We start from the raw sequence: 18,569 nt of genomic DNA, 5'->3' as shown, positions 1-18,569 counted from the left end.
ATCATATCAACAGCTTTTTAAAGTTATTTAATAAAATAGATAAATATCTCCGAAACTAGGTACTGAACCTAAAATTTTGAAAATAATACAGAAAATAGTTCCTTACTTATAGATTACAGATTGAACATAACGTGGTAAATTTACATTTACAGTTTGAACTTTTGTTTGAAAAATTTTTCTATTAAACATAGTTTGGCCACGATAAGCATAGTGTGTACTTTTTAGGCCACCCTGTGTACATAGATGGTTATTTTTTTAATAAGGAAATATCTACTAAAATTGTTAATCAAATCACTTTGTAGTTTTGCCTACTGAATACCAATTACCAGTTTCTAAATTTAAAAAATCCTACAGAGTGGGCCAACTGATGGAATTTGGAATTGGATAAAAGTTTCTACTCTCCAATCAAAACAGAGTTCCATATTTTCTCTTATCTTACGAAACCTTTATGCCATCAAAAAGAAACTCTGACGCGATGCGGATGCTTTTCAAGTTTTTTTTTTTAATATTTTTCCGTCGTTTGGACTGCTCTCGTTGGCGATTTTTAATCCGCAAAGCATTAAGTCAAGTTAAAAGGTCCTTATTCGCGCGAACAAGGTACCTATGCCCTTTTGGTCAGCAGTTATAATCATCAGCAGAACGCGTACATAAGCACGGCGCGACGCGGCGCCGGATCCGTCGCCGTCCAAAGCCCGGTGAAAGGTGGTGGCCGCGTTGAAGAGTTGGCTGGAGTGTCCTTCACCGTGGAGGGTTCTCCAAGTCCAGCCTCAGCCTCTACTACCACTGCTCGTTGGTGGTGTGCTGTGCTGCCGCTTACTCTTTTACACTCTATGCACACCACCATTTCACCTTGCTTTCTCTTCGCTCTTCTTGGTATATTGCTTCACTTATTGTATGCAATCCCTTTGTCATATATGTGTTACCGGTAATGTATGAAATCTAGAAATTGTATAGATACAATTCCTAGGCTATTTAGGAAATCTATAAAATATCAAAGATTTTTAATTAATTTGGACTGTTAACAATACCTGAGGGCTATGAAAAATACACGTTAATCGTGGTTAAATACAAATACAGTAGAATCCGCTTATGACATCGAAGGGAAATGACAAACACGTCATACAAAGCATAATCTTAGAAAATAAACAACTTTCTATTTTGACTAGTTATTTAGTTTAATAGAGAGAAAAACTACAAATTGTATATATTTATTAATAGAAAAAGAAAAAGAACGATGAATTGTAGTATCAATATAATAAGAAAGGTCAGAAAAATGAGCGAAAATGCTGTTATTAATCATTTGGGTCACTATAGCCAGATATAATTTCTTGAGAATCAGTCATAATAAACGATATGTCATTTTAAACGGAGTCNAATAGAGAGAAAAACTACAAATTGTATATATTTATTAATAGAAAAAAAGAGAAGGATGAATTGTAATATCAAAATATACATAAGAAGGGTCAAAAAAGTAAGCGAAAATGTTATTAATCATTTGGGTCACTGTAGCCGGATATGATTTCTTGAGAATCTGTCATAATAAACGATATGCCATTTTAAACGGAGTCATTATATCCAAACTTTCCTATAGAAAATTTAATATGAAAACCAAACTTAACACTGCAATTACTTTATATTAAGCGGTTGGTCAATATAGGCGGAGTCATAATAAACGAATTCCACTGTATGTTGTATTTTGTCCGAATTGTGTAGGTATTTACCACCACAAATTATTACGTCATTATTAATACAAATTTTTTCTTCTATTACATTATGATTTTTAAGGTGACATGAAAAAGACTCGTCCGACTTTCTCAAAACTAGTACCTCGTATTTATATCAGTGAGTTAAAATAGTCTCGAGGGTCGTACAATGATCTAACAATTATTCATCTTTTACTATTTCTGTTAAAGTACGTATGCATTAATGGGGATAATCCGAAAAAGCAAATGTTCATTACGCTCAGTAAACTAATAACACTTGTTAACGTATATAGTAGGTACATTGTATATGCCTACTAAGTATTGAGATAGTTCAGCAAACTTTCATGTCGCCTTAAGATAAATTGTATTAGGGGTAAATACAGAGGCGGATTAAATGTCGAGAGCGCCCTAGGCTAGCACCTCGTAGACGCCCAGGTGCTTTCTTATATTTTTTTTTACCACTGGGTAAATATAAAATTCAGGTGGAATCGTGAAATACAGTTGACTTATATTTAATAGCAAAAAATCGGCATGTTCTTCATCGCCGAAAATCTAACCCCAATAGATAATAACGGTGGATTTTATGATGGGACGGTGGTAGTTACTAACTGTCGCTATGTAAACAGCCTGATAGTAGCTATCGTGCAATCGTGACAGCGCTCTCCAACTACGGTCGTTTGAACGAATGTTTAACTAGAAGGTTGATAGTAATACTGGTATTGGGACAGTATCTTTTGTTTTGGGGTATTTATGGCATAGAATTGTTGGTCGTAAAAATAGAAAGATGAAAAATGAAATTTTTTTTGTTTGAACATCCTTTTTTCGCCGAGAAAATATAAGCATTTCTGTAAGAAAACTATAAGAAATAAAAAGAAATTCATTTGGCAACGCTAGTTCGTTCCGAAAACGTACCACTGTAGCAAAGCGGGGTTAAAGAAATTCCCTTTAAATTCCAACATTCCATCATGAGATTACATTCATTTTATATTTTATAGCCGGCTTCAATTTTGCGTCCTGATATTTCAATTCCACACCGGAATACTTTTCGAGTGTGGACTTTGCTATATTTCGAATAAAGGCGAGCGAGACATTCCCAAAAAGTGCATTGTTTAGCGAGTTGCTAAGCAAATCGTTCTATACACTAATTTTAAGTGATTCTTAAGGTTTTTGGTATGCTGAATTCGAATATACACGCAGGCACCCACACACACTCATACATACCTGTATAATATAGTCGAATAAAAACATTTTAAATAACATAAATTCTATTAGCTGTTTGTTAAGGGAAGCTGAATAATGATATTGTTATTTATTATTATAAAATTTTCGTATTATTTCAAAAGTCGTAATATAAAAATAATGTTTATTTTAGTCAAATTTAAATTTGAATTATTTTTTCGCGTATATTGCGTAATATCTTCAACTTAAATGACAATTTTGATTTTTTTGCATAAATTATGATTTTATTCAATATTGTCCCAATTTTTAGCAAATTAACTGGTAAAATAAGATTTCTCGGGAATCATAAAAATTAGGGGGTGTCCCGTTTGCTTAATAAATCTGTTGTTCTCACGAATGATTTAAAAAAATCGAAAAAAAAAAAAGAAAAGTAAGCTTTTCCTCTTTAAATGTACATGAAACAGAAATCTGCCTTATACTTAATTCAACCAACTCAAAATTGTAGAAAATCCACAAATCTTTCAAATAAGTCTGGAGACGTTNCAAGTGGTAAATAAAATAAAAATTTGATAATCTTTAGAATACACTATCCGATACCGTTGGAATACTGTGGAGCCCCCGACCCCGTCGTTCTACAAGCTACAGTCACCATCCGTTTGACGTTCTCCCACTTTGTTGCAATAAAAAGTTTTTTTTTTATAAAAATTCAAAAATCCGGGCTTTATTTTTTATAAAATGGAGTCCCGAGAAAACTGAATTGAATCATATCAACAGCTAAGATTTAATTTAAAATTTTACATTGGTTGTTTGAGTTTATAGTAGTCATAGGTATTAGTGAACAGTCGTAGGCAACACGTAAATCTTTCGTGCATGCAAAGTGACATAATCGGAAAACCGGAAAAGGAAATAAGGGAAATTTTCACAAACTAAGTGAAATCGTATAAAGTAATTGTTATCTACAATAATTCATATCTTAAATTGCTACATAAGAGTTAATTAAAACAACGTTTGGAATGTGAAGTTATGCGTCTAAACGTGCAAATAAAAAGAAAAATAAGAACATCTCAATTAATATAAAATAACCTAAAAATTTTGACATCTTTAACCTAAAAATGTGTAGGACATTTGGAAAAAAAGAATAATTTCCTTTAATTACGATTAGTATAACTAATAAAACATGTCGTTCTGTTTACGTAGTATTAACAAAACTATTCAGCACACAATTGCAACTTCTAGATGGAATTTGTATCCAATTTTAAGTCAAGTTAAAGTGTTTTCGTCTCCAAAAATTATAATAGGAAACAGTACAAGGAATACAAGTTTCTTTAACAAATGTTAGGGTGAGTGTGATAAGAAAAAGTTTGGTTTTATAATTAGAATATTTATAGTACCTGCTGATCACTTGTGGAAAGGAATAACCTCTGTAAGTAATGCAGGCAAGAAAAGAGGAAGAGGTAAAACATTGGCTCGAAAGAAAGATCTTAATCGCGGACAAGTTTTGGGACTCGGTAATAAAACTGAGAAAATCTATGAAAAGTTGCAATAATGTGATTTTTAGGAAAAGCGAATATGCTTTGGCCTGGTCTATCTGCACCAATAATACGTGGTAAAGAATTGGTAGAAAGGCAGCAATTACCAGAAGATCCAGAAAGGGAAAAGAAACTTATTCAACTAAGGGATAAAATGGGTGCACTTAAATCATACAAATTAAGTCCTTTAGAACGAGGTTGGTCAGGCAATAAAATGCCTGGCAGAAGTATTGGACCACCTGACCCAATAGGAGAAGGTCGCTTGTTTATGCAACTATCTACTTGAAATTTAAGTTTGCATTATTTTAGATAAATTTGAAGGTTTTGACACCAAAGTAATTGAATTTAAAATTGTCTTTAATATGAAAGGGAATTTTGGTAGAAAGAGAAGGCAGTCTACTTTTGTTGTAACAGGTAACAAGAATGGTTTAGCAGGCTTTGCAACAGGAAAAGCTATAGACCCCAAAGCTGCTCTCAGAAAAGCTAAAAATAGAGCAGGACAAAAATTGATGCATATTGATATTTTCAGAGGACATACAGGTGATTTAATAAAGGATTTATTTATTAAAAGTGTAGAGGATGAAGATACATATCTTCTTATTTTAGTTAATCACGACTTTTTTACCCAATTTGGTGCTACAAAAATTTATGTAAGTCAGAAACCTGAAGGATATGGCCTTGTGTGTCATCGAGCTATAAAAACAGTTTGTGAAGTGATTGGTATAAAAAATCTGTATGCTAAAGTTGAAGGATCAACAAATGTGCAGCATATTGTTAAAGCGTTCTTTTTAGGTCTTCTAAGACAGGTTACTAATTTAACTAAACGAAAAACGTTAGGTATTTCTTAAATCATCTTTTAGAAAACTCATCAAGAAATTGCAAACGATAAACAACTACATCTAGTTGAATTTTCAAAAGATAACGAGTATTATCCTAAAGTACTTGCGTCGCCGACTGTCTGCAGAAAAGCAGATGAAATTCGCCATCATGAAGTCATGGATTTTACACAGTACTGTTATGATGGAAGAATTGTGTTGAAGAGGAAAAAATTTCCCATATTTTACACTAAACATAAATCGTGGGAAGTTCATTTGAAGAAACAAGAATACTTGAGGAATTTGGACAAAACACAAACCTATTTGAGAGCTGAATATGGAGAACTTAAAAGCTTCTTAACTGAAAAATACCCAGAATGTAGGCCCCACAAGGTCCCTCCAAAAGAAAAAACTAGTGAAGAAGAGTAACTGATTAAAAATTATTTTATTTTGGTTTTTGTGTAATAAATTGCAAATAAAATAAAAAAATATGTTTTATTTTTAATGTCCTAGTTTTCCTAGAATATACATATATCTAACTTTTTTTCATTTGTTTAGCTGATTTACCATCAACTTTTCTCTGGATATTCTTAAGCTATGTTGTCAATAGATAATTCCTTTGTAAAGGGTATTTTGTAATTTTCAACTAAAAAAAAAGAAAACAAAAACCTCGCAAATATTTAAAGAATTAGTACAATCTGCCAGTCTATTCAAAAATACCTCAAGTAATTTTATAAAATAATACAACATTTTGTTATTTAGTTTTCTTAGAAACGCACAACTCGGTATACAGTATAATTTTAATAACAATATTTTTATGGCACCATAATTTTTATGACCTTTTATTTTCGTTCATATACGTCAAACATTATGCTTTGGGGCTTACATGATATTGACTGATTACTGATTACCATTTAGTTTTGTCCGTTTATGCATTCGTATTTTCATATTAATCATCAGTTATCATCAAATATTTTGGTACGTAAATCTGTGTATAACATAAATAAATAAAATTATCTAGTGGCAAGTAGTTTCGTTTATCTCGTTGCTAAGATAATTATCTTCATTTTGTTTTGAATACCATTATGAAGAAATAACTTTGAAAAACTTATTAGTATCAATAGATAAGCACAAATAAAACGACTTTATGTAAGTACGTTTTGCAGTGTGAATCCCGCCTTTATTTTGCTGTTTCAGATAAATATTTTTGAACAAGCACCGATATAGTTTTGTTTTTAATCTTATAAAAGTAAGTAAATTATATTGTCTGTGACCCATTAGTGATTAAAATTTTTAAATTTCGCGCAGTTAAAGTTTAAAAGTCACCATCCGTTTGACGTTCTCCCACTTTGTTGATTCTTCCCCACCTTCGATAAAAGTTTACACACGTGTTGCAGGGAAGGAGGCGCAGTATTTGTTATAGGTTTATTTCCGCATGGTTTTGCTAGGTGATTGCACAGATATAATTTAGTATATATTTTGTTCAATACCAAGTATTTATTACATAGACTGATAAGGAAACTTAATTGTGGTAAGACATTTTTATTGTTTCTCGAAATAGTGATTTGAAAAACGGACGGTATTGCACAAAACGGTCGTCCTTCAGTACACGTGCTTTCAGCATTTTAAAGAATCGCATAGTTAAAAATAGGTCTTACGTTATTATTTCCTATTAGTAGTCTTATATGAGAGCGGGGGTGTTTTAGCATATAAAGTGTTTTCTTTCGTAGATAACGTGAAAAATGGTACAAAACGAGTCAGTCAGTGATATCGAGGAATTTTCTGGAAGTTCTAAAACTCCAGCTAAAGGAATTCCAGAAGGAAAATATCAGCTCGTAGGTTTAGGGATCGACACAACGGGTAGTAGATTAATAGACGAAATAGTACAAATAGCAGGGTACACAAGTGCAGGACAGTTTTCTCAATACATAATGCCCTTTTCTGATTTAAATCCTGCTTATAAGAGACGTCATCTGTTACGGGTCGTAAATTTAGGACGATATCGAATGCTCAAAGACATGAAAACTAATAAATTCATCAAAACCAAGAGCGAAATTTCAGCTTTAACTGACTTTATAGACTGGTTAGAAACTGTACGGAGAGATGCAACAGATGGGATTATCCTTGTTTATCACGAATTTCGTAAAACTACCCCTGCCATGCTGCTAGAAGCTCTGCACCGTTATAATTTAACCGATAAATTTAAAAGTGTAGTTAAAGGATTTGTAAACAGCTTTTATGTTGCTGAGAGCAAATGCAACAAAACTATGAAATCATTCACCTTGAGAATGATGGCTCAAGTATTACTTAACAGAGAAGATGAATTTACCAGTGCAACTGATAGAGCAAAAGCCATTTATGAAGTTGTGATTCATTTGGGACAGGCCGAAAAGCCAGATCTGCACTCTCAGGGGAGTGGAGATTCTAGTGGGGCTGAAAAGCATCTTATTGATTTTATCAGGCCTTTTACCAATCCAGTTGATGCCGAAGAAGATGAAATTGCTGGCTTTAAGGTCAGTTAATTTTAATGCTTACTAATAAATACCACTTTTATTTTCTAATTTTAGAAGCTTCTACAACGGCAAAATACATTCAAGCCAGTTTTTGGGGCCCTCTTAAGGGCAACGAGATCCGAAAGAGTTCACGCCAGCCATTTGCGTAGACTTTTGGCAGAAAATAATATCGATTATGAAAAATTAAAAACAGCTTACCAAACCAGCGCAAGGCAGGGCATTGAAAAAATCCTCAAGGATGAGGTATATGTCTACAGTGTATTATTTTCATAGAAATTATCTTATCATTATTGTACTAAAATAACCGCGTTTATCAGTTATTCAAATCTTATCAATTTCTCCTGTTAACTTTGTAAACAGTGATAACTCTTAAAAATGCATTGAACAAAACAATTACTTAAACAACCCAATTCATGTTATTCCATAATCAGTGATAATGATAGTCAATTATTTTAATAGGGCATTCACTTTCTGGAAAGTTTAGGAAACATAGATTCCAGGCTGTAACGTAACTTGGAAATTTTACGATTCTTTTTCATTTTTTCAAAGATATGATAGGGAGAGGAGAATGATTCTGTTCTAGTCTGACATTTTTTTTCGGACAAGGCATTTTTTGCCCTTTCTTAGAAAACTAGGAATACTCTATCATATCAGAAACATTTTTTTATTTTGGTGTAGGAAATTGAAAATTGGTCAGAGACAGTATCCTTTAGTGATTAAGGCTTTTAATTTGTATAAAATTTGTGGAAACCTTTACTAGAAATTATGCTACATATGTGTACGTATGTGTGAAGTTAAAATTTTCCATTTATAAATTTTTAAGGTACCAAATGCAAAGGAAAAAGACATAACAGAGTTATTAGAAATTTTGGATTGTTTCTTTGATCCTGACAAGAAAGCTGTTCAGCCAAAGCCCCGTTTCTTTTCGAATCAACGCAGAGTGCCTAGAAGCAGAAAATTCTCAGACAGAGAAAAAACGAAAAATAACAACGTTTCTTCCGCCAACAATAGTTCAGAAACGACAAGTGCCAATTTAAGTAACGAAGCGACACCCAGAACTGAAGAAACAACCACTGTGGAAAATAATTCTGCAGCCGAACCTCCCGTCCCTGTAGCGGCTGCAGTTCAATAAACAATACTCGGTGCCTTAGAACTTTTTAAATAGATTTTCATGTTATATTGCTTTTGTGCATTTACTTTTTTATTTATTACGATTGATCCATTAATATGTGATTCGCGTTATCAGAATTTGATGTTTATGTTGCTTTTTTTATTAGAAGAAAAATTGGATGGATATATTTAATTTTATTATTTATGCTCGTTATAACTGTTGAATAGTATATTTTGTTTGTTGATGATTTATTATTAATCAGTGATAATTTTTAATTTGTGATAATAAAAATGTCGTTTATAATTTTAGTATTTTCTTTTATTTTATAAACATTTATATTGCTTGTTTTTGCTTTATTATAAGAATATTTAAGTCAAGTTGTACGGCCTTTATCAAATTTGACATCCGCTTTTTAATTATTGACAAAAATGTCATTTGTAGAATGAAAAGGGTATTGTACTTTGAATGACTTTATTAATGAATTTAATAAATGACTGACCCAAATTTATTTACAAATTGTAACTTTCAGGGTCGAGACTACTTAGTAAAAATGTTTGCAACAAATACTTGCTTAGAAATATTGGTAACAGATAAGAAAACAGGGGAAGAATGGCAATGTAATTATGACAATTTATGTAAGAATTAGTATTTATTATTGTTTTTATGTTTTCTACGCACCTGTTTTATTTTCAGTTATTGAAAATTTAACCCATAAAACTGGAAATTACAAGCAGTTTGATATTTTCGTAACGATGATTAAATCTGGTCTCTTAAAAGTACGTATCATTATAATTGCAAAAAAATTGTGTAACTGTGTAGACGGTTCTTTTCAGACCAGTTCTTCAATCAGTTTAAATCTTTTGACGCTCGAAGACCTGGAAGCCATGAGAATAAAACGTTTAAGGAGTCACTTAACATGTACCCACTCCACTACATGTGAAAACCAAAACAGAAGATACCTAATAATTACCTACACCGTAGAATTTGATAGGTGCTCAAAAGCAAGTTATTCTTTTACAAGTGGTAAATAAAATAAAAATTTGATAATCTTTAGAATACACTATCCGATACCGTTGGAATACTGTGGAGCCCCCGACCCCGTCGTTCTACAAGCTACAATACATAGACTTGAGGAAGAAATTTTAACGCTGAAGCAGAAGAAAGATAACAGACTCGATAACCAGAAGAATTTTGTATTAGAGAGAAGGTGTGTGTCTTAAAAAAGAGGGAACAGTTATATTTAATTAATTTTTAGAATCGATGAGTTAAATACAGAAAATAAAGAGTTGCGTGAAGAAATACGGCAATTAAAGAAACTTAATGGTAAAACGCAGAAGAATGAAGTTTACATGTTACAAAAGGCCATAACGAACTTGGAAAAAAGTATTATGAATGAAAGACGGTCTCATCACAAACTTGTAGAAAAACTGCGCACCGAAAAGAAATATTTAATAGATGAAGTTGAAAAGCTAAAAAATAACGAAAAAATACTAAAATCTCAACTTAGAAAAGTGTCAGTCAGTCCTTCCAGGTAACTTTTTGTTAAATAATTTTATGATACCTGTTGCGCTTTTTATCTTAGTAGCATCATCGGCGAACATTTTATGTCCTTTACAAAAATAAACTTATAGTAAAAATAATTGTTGTCGCTTAAAGGTGCATACATACATGGCATTAATTGCACTTGCATTCTTATAACCCAATAAACATACTTGAATGATTAGTTTTTTAAACAATCTTAGGACATTAGCATCATTTGCCTCAGTTGGCAACTGATGTGCATGTGTTGTTAGTTTCGTTATCGGAGAATAAAACTGCCGGATGTTATTATTATTAGATAACATAACTTAAGTTCAAATGACTATGTAGGAACAATTTAAAATTTCAGAATGTCAGTTAATGGCATGGGAAAATTCCCGGTCAAAAAATCGGAATCAGTACAACTGATTTATCAGAGAAGTCCCACTTCTATAAGACGAAATTACAGTCACAATCAACCTATTAAAGTTAAACCCGAATCGCCAAAGTATAAACGCTTAGATAATTTGGAAAAGTCGAACTCCAGAACTATTTCTAGGTAAGCTATAAAAAACTAAAGACTAAGATGTTGTGTTTATATATTTTCTAGGCAGAAAATTACAAAAAGATTGACCTTTTCTGGTGAGTTTTTTTACACAAAAATGATGGCTAACTTCAAACTAATAAAAAATAAAATATATCATGTGTGGTAAAGCAGAATACTTCCTTTACAGAGCAAGGAACGTATCTAGTACCACAAGAATGAGAAGCAGAAGTAGTTCTGCTTCAAGTAGTCTGAGAAGTCAGTTATCACCTTTGAAGAGGCCTAACACATTCCAAGTAAAGGATTTTACCTACAAAGATAGGACTTCACGTAGATCAAGAAGCAACTCAGTTTCATCTGTTGATTCACCAGGAAGAAAATCCGCGAATGCTAAAACTATGAAGAGAAGCATGTCCAATTTTCAGAATAATGATCTCGATTTTCAAATATTAGAAGAACGAATAGAAGTGTTACAGAAACTACTGAACGAGAATATCAAACTTCAATAGAAAAAATTCAAAAATACTGTATTTAAATATTTTTTTTTAAGAAATGTAAGTTGTCATAAATTCAACTGTATTTATTGCCCTATTAAATCAGATTAGGTCGTTTTTTTTTTAAATAAAATTTATTGTTCTTTTTAAAACTTAAACTAGTTGCATTTAAATAATATATATACATTTTCTATCTTTTCTATTTTTTATGCGCCTAATTACGTTGTTTATAAGGATATTCTATAAACATCTTTGTATAAGTAATTTAAAGCATCTGAGAGAATTCCATCACTTTTCTGTTTCTCATTCTTACTAAATAAATCATCTTCTACATTACTAACAACCTGCAGTAAGAAACTGGAAAATTCTGGAACATTCTTTGAGTTTTCTGTATTGCTATTATTTTTTGGGTATTTTAAAGTATTTTGATTCTCAATATTGTTCTCTTTTAAATTTTCAAGATGCTCAATTGAAAAGTCTTTCAAGAAGAAGGGCTTAATGTCTGCTGCTAGAGAAGGTTTAAGAGCTAATCCTTTGAAAGATGGTATAGATGATTCAACTTTTGGTGAATGAATTCCAGCTTCTTCTAATGATGGGACAGGAATGGGAATGAAACCTGCAGGTAAGTTATTCTTGGTGGAACTAAGCACACTGCTTTTATCATTTTCTTCATCAGGCTTCTTTTTTTGAATCCACGGTTTTTTCACAACACCAGATTCTATTATATTTATATAAAGGTCATTAGCCATAAATGAAATTAATTTTAAATATGTATACCTAGTTCTGTAACAACTCGTAAAAGATGTTTTATTTGAGCTCCCTGCTCTTCGGTTTTCATGAACAATTCTCGCATATTAGTGTTTATAATTTCTATTTCCTTTATTTTAGCCGCCTCTTTTGCTGCTTCTTTTCGGGCACTCCTACAAATATAACACATCGTTTATATATTAATGTGAATTATTAATTCAAAAAGTACCTATTATACTCCATAAGTAACACCACTGCTGCAATTACGAATATAATTGATTCACCTAGTAAATTAGCTCCCAGTTCGATTGCCATTTCTTCATTTAAGACGGCGATATTAACAGGTTTTCCTAAATTTAATATCCACATTTTCGCTTTTATTTCACACCAGTTGTAGACTGAAAATATTATATAATAAAGGAAATACGTTTTCAAATATTCTAAACAAACATACACTGTGCTGGAGGCAAGCACACATATTTTCTAAAAACTGGAGAACTTTTGGCTTGATTCTTCAAGGCATTGGCTATAGGCTTACTTACTTGTTTGAGCAGTAAAGCTCCTAATTTTGCAATTGGGAAAGCTCCCACAACCATTTTTAAAAATAGACTATTTTTACATTATGATTATATTCATGAAATATAATTAAATCAGACGATTCTTTGAATTTAATTGCTAACTTGGAAAATAGAGACAAACATAGATAATAGATATACAAAGGGAGACAAACATAACCATAAAACTAAAAGTATAAAAGCATAGATAAAACACATCATAGATAAAAAATGATACATTTGCAAATCATAATATCCATATAATTATTGTACACCTAATATATCTATGATTATGCAAGTCAAGGTGTCAACCACAGTTTAGAGATGTATATATGTAGTGGGAGATGTATAAGGTGATCAACTTGTTTTAAAAGTGGTAATTAATTACCTTTTTCTTGCGTGGTTCTGTAGATTATCCAATAACTGAGAAGGAATTAATTCTGATGGTACTAAAACAACCGACGCGTTTGATGTGTTCACCTTGCAGCATTAAGTACTTAATTTTGGCTTTGAGAATGGGAGACAATTGTACATTAATTCGGATGCTACTGGAACAGCAAATTATCTTCAGTGGTTTGTAGATTTGGTTTGCCCATCGTACAGGTACACTTTAGAATGCTACTTTCTACAATTAATTCAGGTGAGAATACATGACTTCATTAATATTAATTGATCTTTATTAATTTACCATGGAAATTCTGTTAACAATTATCTATTGTCAACNGATCAACTAAATAGCTAAGCCCAAGGGAAGTCGTTCGGGGAGGCCCTCCCTAATTCCACAAGGGTGAGAAGAAACACACACGATAACGAAACGTTGAATCATGTAGAACTCGTAGGGTAAATGCAAAGCAAATTAGGAAGAATATGCAGTAGGCTAAGCGAAGAGGTAAGCAAGAGACATGTTAGACTATACTACAACTACTAAACGTGTTAGAACTACTGCTACACTACTACTACATACAAAAAAAAATAAAAACATATGCAATCAACAATTACTTGAAATAAAATGAACAAAAATAAGTATGCAAAATAATTCAAATTATGTACAAAAAAACATGCAAAATAAAGAATTAATTTGAACAAAATGGACTTAATGAATTCTACTAGATAGAGCATGCAAGATAAAGAACTATTTTAACTATGGGGTCATCTATGTCTTCTCCAACGTCGATCTGAAACAGACACGGTGGTAACAGATTAATAAAGAGCAATTAAAATTAGTTATATCAAGTATTCTCACCTTAATTAACTGTAGAACGTAATGTTCCAAAGTTTGCAGGTGTGAAAAGCAAACCAACTTCAGGAGAAATACCATAGCAGAAAATTTGTTGTTTCAGTGGAATTCGAATAAATCTCCAGTTGCTCTCACTCGTCGGTTGAAAATTGACTGCATAATGTTGCAAGATGAGGACAAAACAGCAAAGAATATACTCCACGAAAGACAACGCCCATGTAGACATTGGCTGTTTCAGTATGACCAAACTGAACATTAATTCTCTCTCATCTGCTGGATAACCTGTAGGAAAGGACAAAAAGAGATATTAATTATCCTACTAATTAAGAAACACATTTAATACAACTAAAAACGCACCACAAAGCAAATAAAACAGCTGAATCATAAAATGACAAGCGTTATTTTCACGCCATTTTATATCACAACCATAGATCCTGACATAGATAAAAGTCAAATAACTCGACGTCAATTAAAAAGAAATCCATAGATGAATGACAAATACCCATCGACGTTTACAAATATATGTCTATGCAAATATCAATATATTCTGTGGAAAATGAAGATTGTTAAAAGAGATACAGATGCAGAATAATCTCAGGGTGTGTTCCGAAATATAACCCAGCATACTGAGCAGTGCTGATGACGTAATGAATCGCCCCATATTGACAATAGTGTTTGTGCTCGTTTACAATAATTTTGCTCTTAAAGTTATTTAAGTTTCTTACAATAAAAAATACCTTAAAGTCTGATGCACACACGTCCGTTTGATATACTACTACATCACATTTGTCTCACCAGTACAATATGGCGTCGATTTATGACGTCATCAGCACTGACCAGTATGTTGGGTTATATTTCGGAATGCACCCTGTATTCATACTGTTGACAATAGATAATTGTTAACAGAATTTCCATGGTAAATTAATAAAGATCAATTAATATTAATGAAGTCATGTATTCTCACCTGAATTAATTGTAGAAAGTAGCATTCTAAAGTGTACCAGTATGATGGGCAAACCAAATCTGCAAGGTGAACCCATCAAACGCGTCAGTTGTTTTAGTACCACCAGAATTAATTCCTTCTCGGTTATTAGATGATCTACAGAACCACGCAAGAAAAAGGTAATTAATTACCACTTTTAAAACAAGTAAATTAGCAACATTCACACTGATAAAAAGATCAGTTCCACATTAATCCTACTGTTCTGTTCAAAAGTTGCTTATTGAAGCAAGTTATAAATGTCTTCAGAAATTGAAGTTTCTGGGACCTCATTTACTATTTTTAATCATTTATTTAGCAACTGTCTCCTCTCCCAATAGAAAAAAAGGCACTTTCATGCTTTTTTTAGGACCACAGGTACAGCTACTTTCTATGGCAAATGAGGACTAATACAACCAGTGCTCCATAAGTTAATGGTATCTTGAGTTCTTCTATGTTCTTGTAAAATAAATTCAATGGAAAAGTGGTAAGATATAATTAATTTAATTGTAACTAAATAACGTGCATGATACATTGTTTAAGTAATGCTAAACCCTTATCTCTGTTATGTGAAATACACTGCATATATAATAAAGCATGTGTGCTCACCTTAATCCGTTAATAACAGCCTTCAAGATGGAAAGTTAACAGACAAAACATCATAGGAAGGAGGCAACTTATTTTTTCAGTAGCATCAAAATGAATTTTCACGAAAGACAACGCCCGTGTANTTATTCTTGGTGGAACTAAGCACACTGCTTTTATCATTTTCTTCATCAGGCTTCTTTTTTTGAATCCACGGTTTTTTCACAACACCAGATTCTATTATATTTATATAAAGGTCATTAGCCATAAATGAAATTAATTTTAAATATGTATACCTAGTTCTGTAACAACTCGTAAAAGATGTTTTATTTGAGCTCCCTGCTCTTCGGTTTTCATGAACAATTCTCGCATATTAGTGTTTATAATTTCTATTTCCTTTATTTTAGCCGCCTCTTTTGCTGCTTCTTTTCGGGCACTCCTACAAATATAACACATCGTTTATATATTAATGTGAATTATTAATTCAAAAAGTACCTATTATACTCCATAAGTAACACCACTGCTGCAATTACGAATATAATTGATTCACCTAGTAAATTAGCTCCCAGTTCGATTGCCATTTCTTCATTTAAGACGGCGATATTAACAGGTTTTCCTAAATTTAATATCCACATTTTCGCTTTTATTTCACACCAGTTGTAGACTGAAAATATTATATAATAAAGGAAATACGTTTTCAAATATTCTAAACAAACATACACTGTGCTGGAGGCAAGCACACATATTTTCTAAAAACTGGAGAACTTTTGGCTTGATTCTTCAAGGCATTGGCTATAGGCTTACTTACTTGTTTGAGCAGTAAAGCTCCTAATTTTGCAATTGGGAAAGCTCCCACAACCATTTTTAAAAATAGACTATTTTTACATTATGATTATATTCATGAAATATAATTAAATCAGACGATTCTTTGAATTTAATTGCTAACTTGGAAAATAGAGACAAACATAGATAATAGATATACAAAGGGAGACAAACATAACCATAAAACTAAAAGTATAAAAGCATAGATAAAACACATCATAGATAAAAAATGATACATTTGCAAATCATAATATCCATATAATTATTGTACACCTAATATATCTATGATTATGCAAGTCAAGGTGTCAACCACAGTTTAGAGATGTATATATGTAGTGGGAGATGTATAAGGTGATCAACTTGTTTTAAAAGTGGTAATTAATTACCTTTTTCTTGCGTGGTTCTGTAGATTATCCAATAACTGAGAAGGAATTAATTCTGATGGTACTAAAACAACCGACGCGTTTGATGTGTTCACCTTGCAGCATTAAGTACTTAATTTTGGCTTTGAGAATGGGAGACAATTGTACATTAATTCGGATGCTACTGGAACAGCAAATTATCTTCAGTGGTTTGTAGATTTGGTTTGCCCATCGTACAGGTACACTTTAGAATGCTACTTTCTACAATTAATTCAGGTGAGAATACATGACTTCATTAATATTAATTGATCTTTATTAATTTACCATGGAAATTCTGTTAACAATTATCTATTGTCAACAGTACGAATACAGGGTGCATTCCGAAATATAACCCAACATACTGGTCAGTGCTGATGACGTCATAAATCGACGCCATATTGTACTGGTGAGACAAATGTGATGTAGTAGTATATCAAACGGACGTGTGTGCATCAGACTTTAAGGTATTTTTTATTGTAAGAAACTTAAATAACTTTAAGAGCAAAATTATTGTAAACGAGCACAAACACTATTGTCAATATGGGGCGATTCATTACGTCATCAGCACTGCTCAGTATGCTGGGTTATATTTCGGAACACACCCTGAGATTATTCTGCATCTGTATCTCTTTTAACAATCTTCATTTTCCACAGAATATATTGATATTTGCATAGACATATATTTGTAAACGTCGATGGGTATTTGTCATTCATCTATGGATTTCTTTTTAATTGACGTCGAGTTATTTGACTTTTATCTATGTCAGGATCTATGGTTGTGATATAAAATGGCGTGAAAATAACGCTTGTCATTTTATGATTCAGCTGTTTTATTTGCTTTGTGGTGCGTTTTTAGTTGTATTAAATGTGTTTCTTAATTAGTAGGATAATTAATATCTCTTTTTGTCCTTTCCTACAGGTTATCCAGCAGATGAGAGAGAATTAATGTTCAGTTTGGTCATACTGAAACAGCCAATGTCTACATGGGCGTTGTCTTTCGTGGAGTATATTCTTTGCTGTTTTGTCCTCATCTTGCAACATTATGCAGTCAATTTTCAACCGACGAGTGAGAGCAACTGGAGATTTATTCGAATTCCACTGAAACAACAAATTTTCTGCTATGGTATTTCTCCTGAAATTGGTTTGCTTTTCACACCTGCAAACTTTGGAACATTACGTTCTACAGTTAATTAAGGTGAGAATACTTGATATAATTAATTTTAATTGCTCTTTATTAATCTGTTACCACCGTATCTGTTTCAGATCGACGTTGGAGAAGACATAGATGACCCCATAGTTAAAATAGTTCATCTTGCATGCTGTATCTAGTAGGACTCATTAAGTTCATTTTATTCAAATTAATTTTTTATTTTGCATGTCTTTTTGTAGTTAATTTGATTTAATTTTTATTTTGCAAGCTCATTTTCGTTCTTTTTGTTTGAAGTAATTGTTGATTGTAGATTCTTTTATTTATTTTTTGTAATAGTAGTAGTGTAGTAGTAATACTTACTAACACTTGAGTAGTTGTAGTATAGTCTAACATGTCTCTTGCTTACCTCTTCGCTTAGCTTACTGCATATTCTTACTATAAATTGCTTTGCATTTACCCTACGAGTTCTACATGATTCAACGTTTCGTTATCGTGTGTGTTTCTTCTCACCCTTGTGGAATTAGGGAGGGCCTCCCCGAACGACTTCCCTTGGGCTTAGCTATTTAGTTGATCTTAAAAGTGTCTTATACACTTTTCGCGAGTCTACTCTAGCGTTACTTCCTTTCAGACAGGGTACAGTGGGTTATCTGGAATAGGAGCAATAGGCGACTGCCCAGCTTGCCTTGGC

At 32.3% G+C, this 18,569-nt stretch overlaps 5 protein-coding genes across 11 annotated transcripts in view; 3 read left to right on the top strand and 2 right to left on the bottom strand.

Annotated features, from left to right (window-relative positions):
* LOC108736415 (coiled-coil domain-containing protein 61) overlaps positions 1–11,521 on the top strand; it is a 113,716-nt gene extending 102,195 nt beyond the window's left edge. The window contains exons 1-8 of one of the 4 annotated variants that reach the window (XM_018468831.2): positions 9,207–9,301; positions 9,380–9,485; positions 9,544–9,626; positions 9,684–9,841; positions 9,905–10,057; positions 10,106–10,381; positions 10,739–10,927; positions 11,103–11,521. In XM_018468831.2, coding sequence (XP_018324333.1) covers positions 9,293–9,301; positions 9,380–9,485; positions 9,544–9,626; positions 9,684–9,841; positions 9,905–10,057; positions 10,106–10,381; positions 10,739–10,927; positions 11,103–11,421 — 1,293 coding nt within the window. In that variant the 5' untranslated portion in view covers positions 9,207–9,292 and the 3' untranslated portion in view covers positions 11,422–11,521. Of the gene's footprint in view, positions 1–9,206; positions 9,486–9,543; positions 9,627–9,683; positions 9,842–9,904; positions 10,058–10,105; positions 10,382–10,738; positions 10,928–10,978; positions 11,011–11,102 lie in introns of those variants that run through there. The other 3 variants (XM_018468833.2, XM_018468832.2, XM_018468830.2) reach the window with 3 other exon arrangements.
* On the top strand, positions 3,762–5,691 carry LOC108736416 (28S ribosomal protein S5, mitochondrial). Its single transcript, XM_018468835.2, has 6 exons — positions 3,762–4,216; positions 4,271–4,390; positions 4,441–4,668; positions 4,721–4,951; positions 5,018–5,217; positions 5,272–5,691. Exons 1-6 carry the CDS (start codon positions 4,060–4,062, stop codon positions 5,653–5,655), a joined length of 1,320 nt encoding a protein of 439 aa, XP_018324337.1. The 5' UTR covers positions 3,762–4,059; the 3' UTR covers positions 5,656–5,691.
* LOC108736417 (maternal protein exuperantia-1) lies at positions 6,282–9,158 on the top strand. 3 transcript variants are annotated; one of them, XM_018468837.2, is made up of 4 exons: positions 6,282–6,375; positions 6,957–7,739; positions 7,794–7,982; positions 8,563–9,158. In XM_018468837.2, exons 2-4 carry the CDS (start codon positions 6,969–6,971, stop codon positions 8,869–8,871), a joined length of 1,269 nt encoding a protein of 422 aa, XP_018324339.1. In that variant the 5' UTR covers positions 6,282–6,375; positions 6,957–6,968; the 3' UTR covers positions 8,872–9,158. The 3 variants fall into 3 exon arrangements, with proteins under 3 accessions (XP_018324339.1, XP_018324340.1, XP_018324338.1); XM_018468838.2 differs by lacking the exon at positions 6,282–6,375 and adding an exon at positions 6,382–6,475; XM_018468836.2 differs by lacking the exon at positions 6,282–6,375 and adding an exon at positions 6,535–6,757.
* A 22-nt stretch (positions 11,522–11,543) lies between the features above and the next one.
* Positions 11,544–12,888, bottom strand: LOC112904110. Of its 2 annotated transcripts, none has more exons than XM_025973372.1 (4): positions 12,608–12,888; positions 12,383–12,551; positions 12,184–12,326; positions 11,544–12,124 (listed from the first exon to the last, which is right to left on the bottom strand). In XM_025973372.1, exons 1-4 carry the CDS (start codon positions 12,747–12,749, stop codon positions 11,634–11,636), a joined length of 945 nt encoding a protein of 314 aa, XP_025829157.1. In that variant the 5' UTR covers positions 12,750–12,888; the 3' UTR covers positions 11,544–11,633. The 2 variants fall into 2 exon arrangements, with proteins under 2 accessions (XP_025829157.1, XP_025829158.1); XM_025973373.1 differs by having other exon boundaries at positions 12,696–12,888.
* Positions 12,889–15,659: 2,771 nt separating this feature from the next.
* Positions 15,660–16,509, bottom strand: LOC112904113 (putative OPA3-like protein CG13603; the record flags this gene model as incomplete). The annotated part of the gene is made up of 4 exons (XM_025973382.1): positions 16,229–16,509; positions 16,004–16,172; positions 15,805–15,947; positions 15,660–15,745 (listed from the first exon to the last, which is right to left on the bottom strand). Coding segments are annotated over exons 1-4 (540 nt in total), but the record flags the coding sequence as incomplete, so codon positions are not given.
* Positions 16,510–18,569: the final 2,060 nt, after the last annotated feature.

The sequence above is a fragment of the Agrilus planipennis genome, unplaced genomic scaffold (genome assembly GCF_000699045.2).
Source record: "Agrilus planipennis isolate EAB-ADULT unplaced genomic scaffold, Apla_2.0 scaffold149, whole genome shotgun sequence".
In the NCBI taxonomy this organism is placed as follows: Eukaryota; Metazoa; Arthropoda; class Insecta; order Coleoptera; family Buprestidae; genus Agrilus; species Agrilus planipennis.
This window is presented reverse-complemented; position numbering and strand designations above follow the sequence as displayed.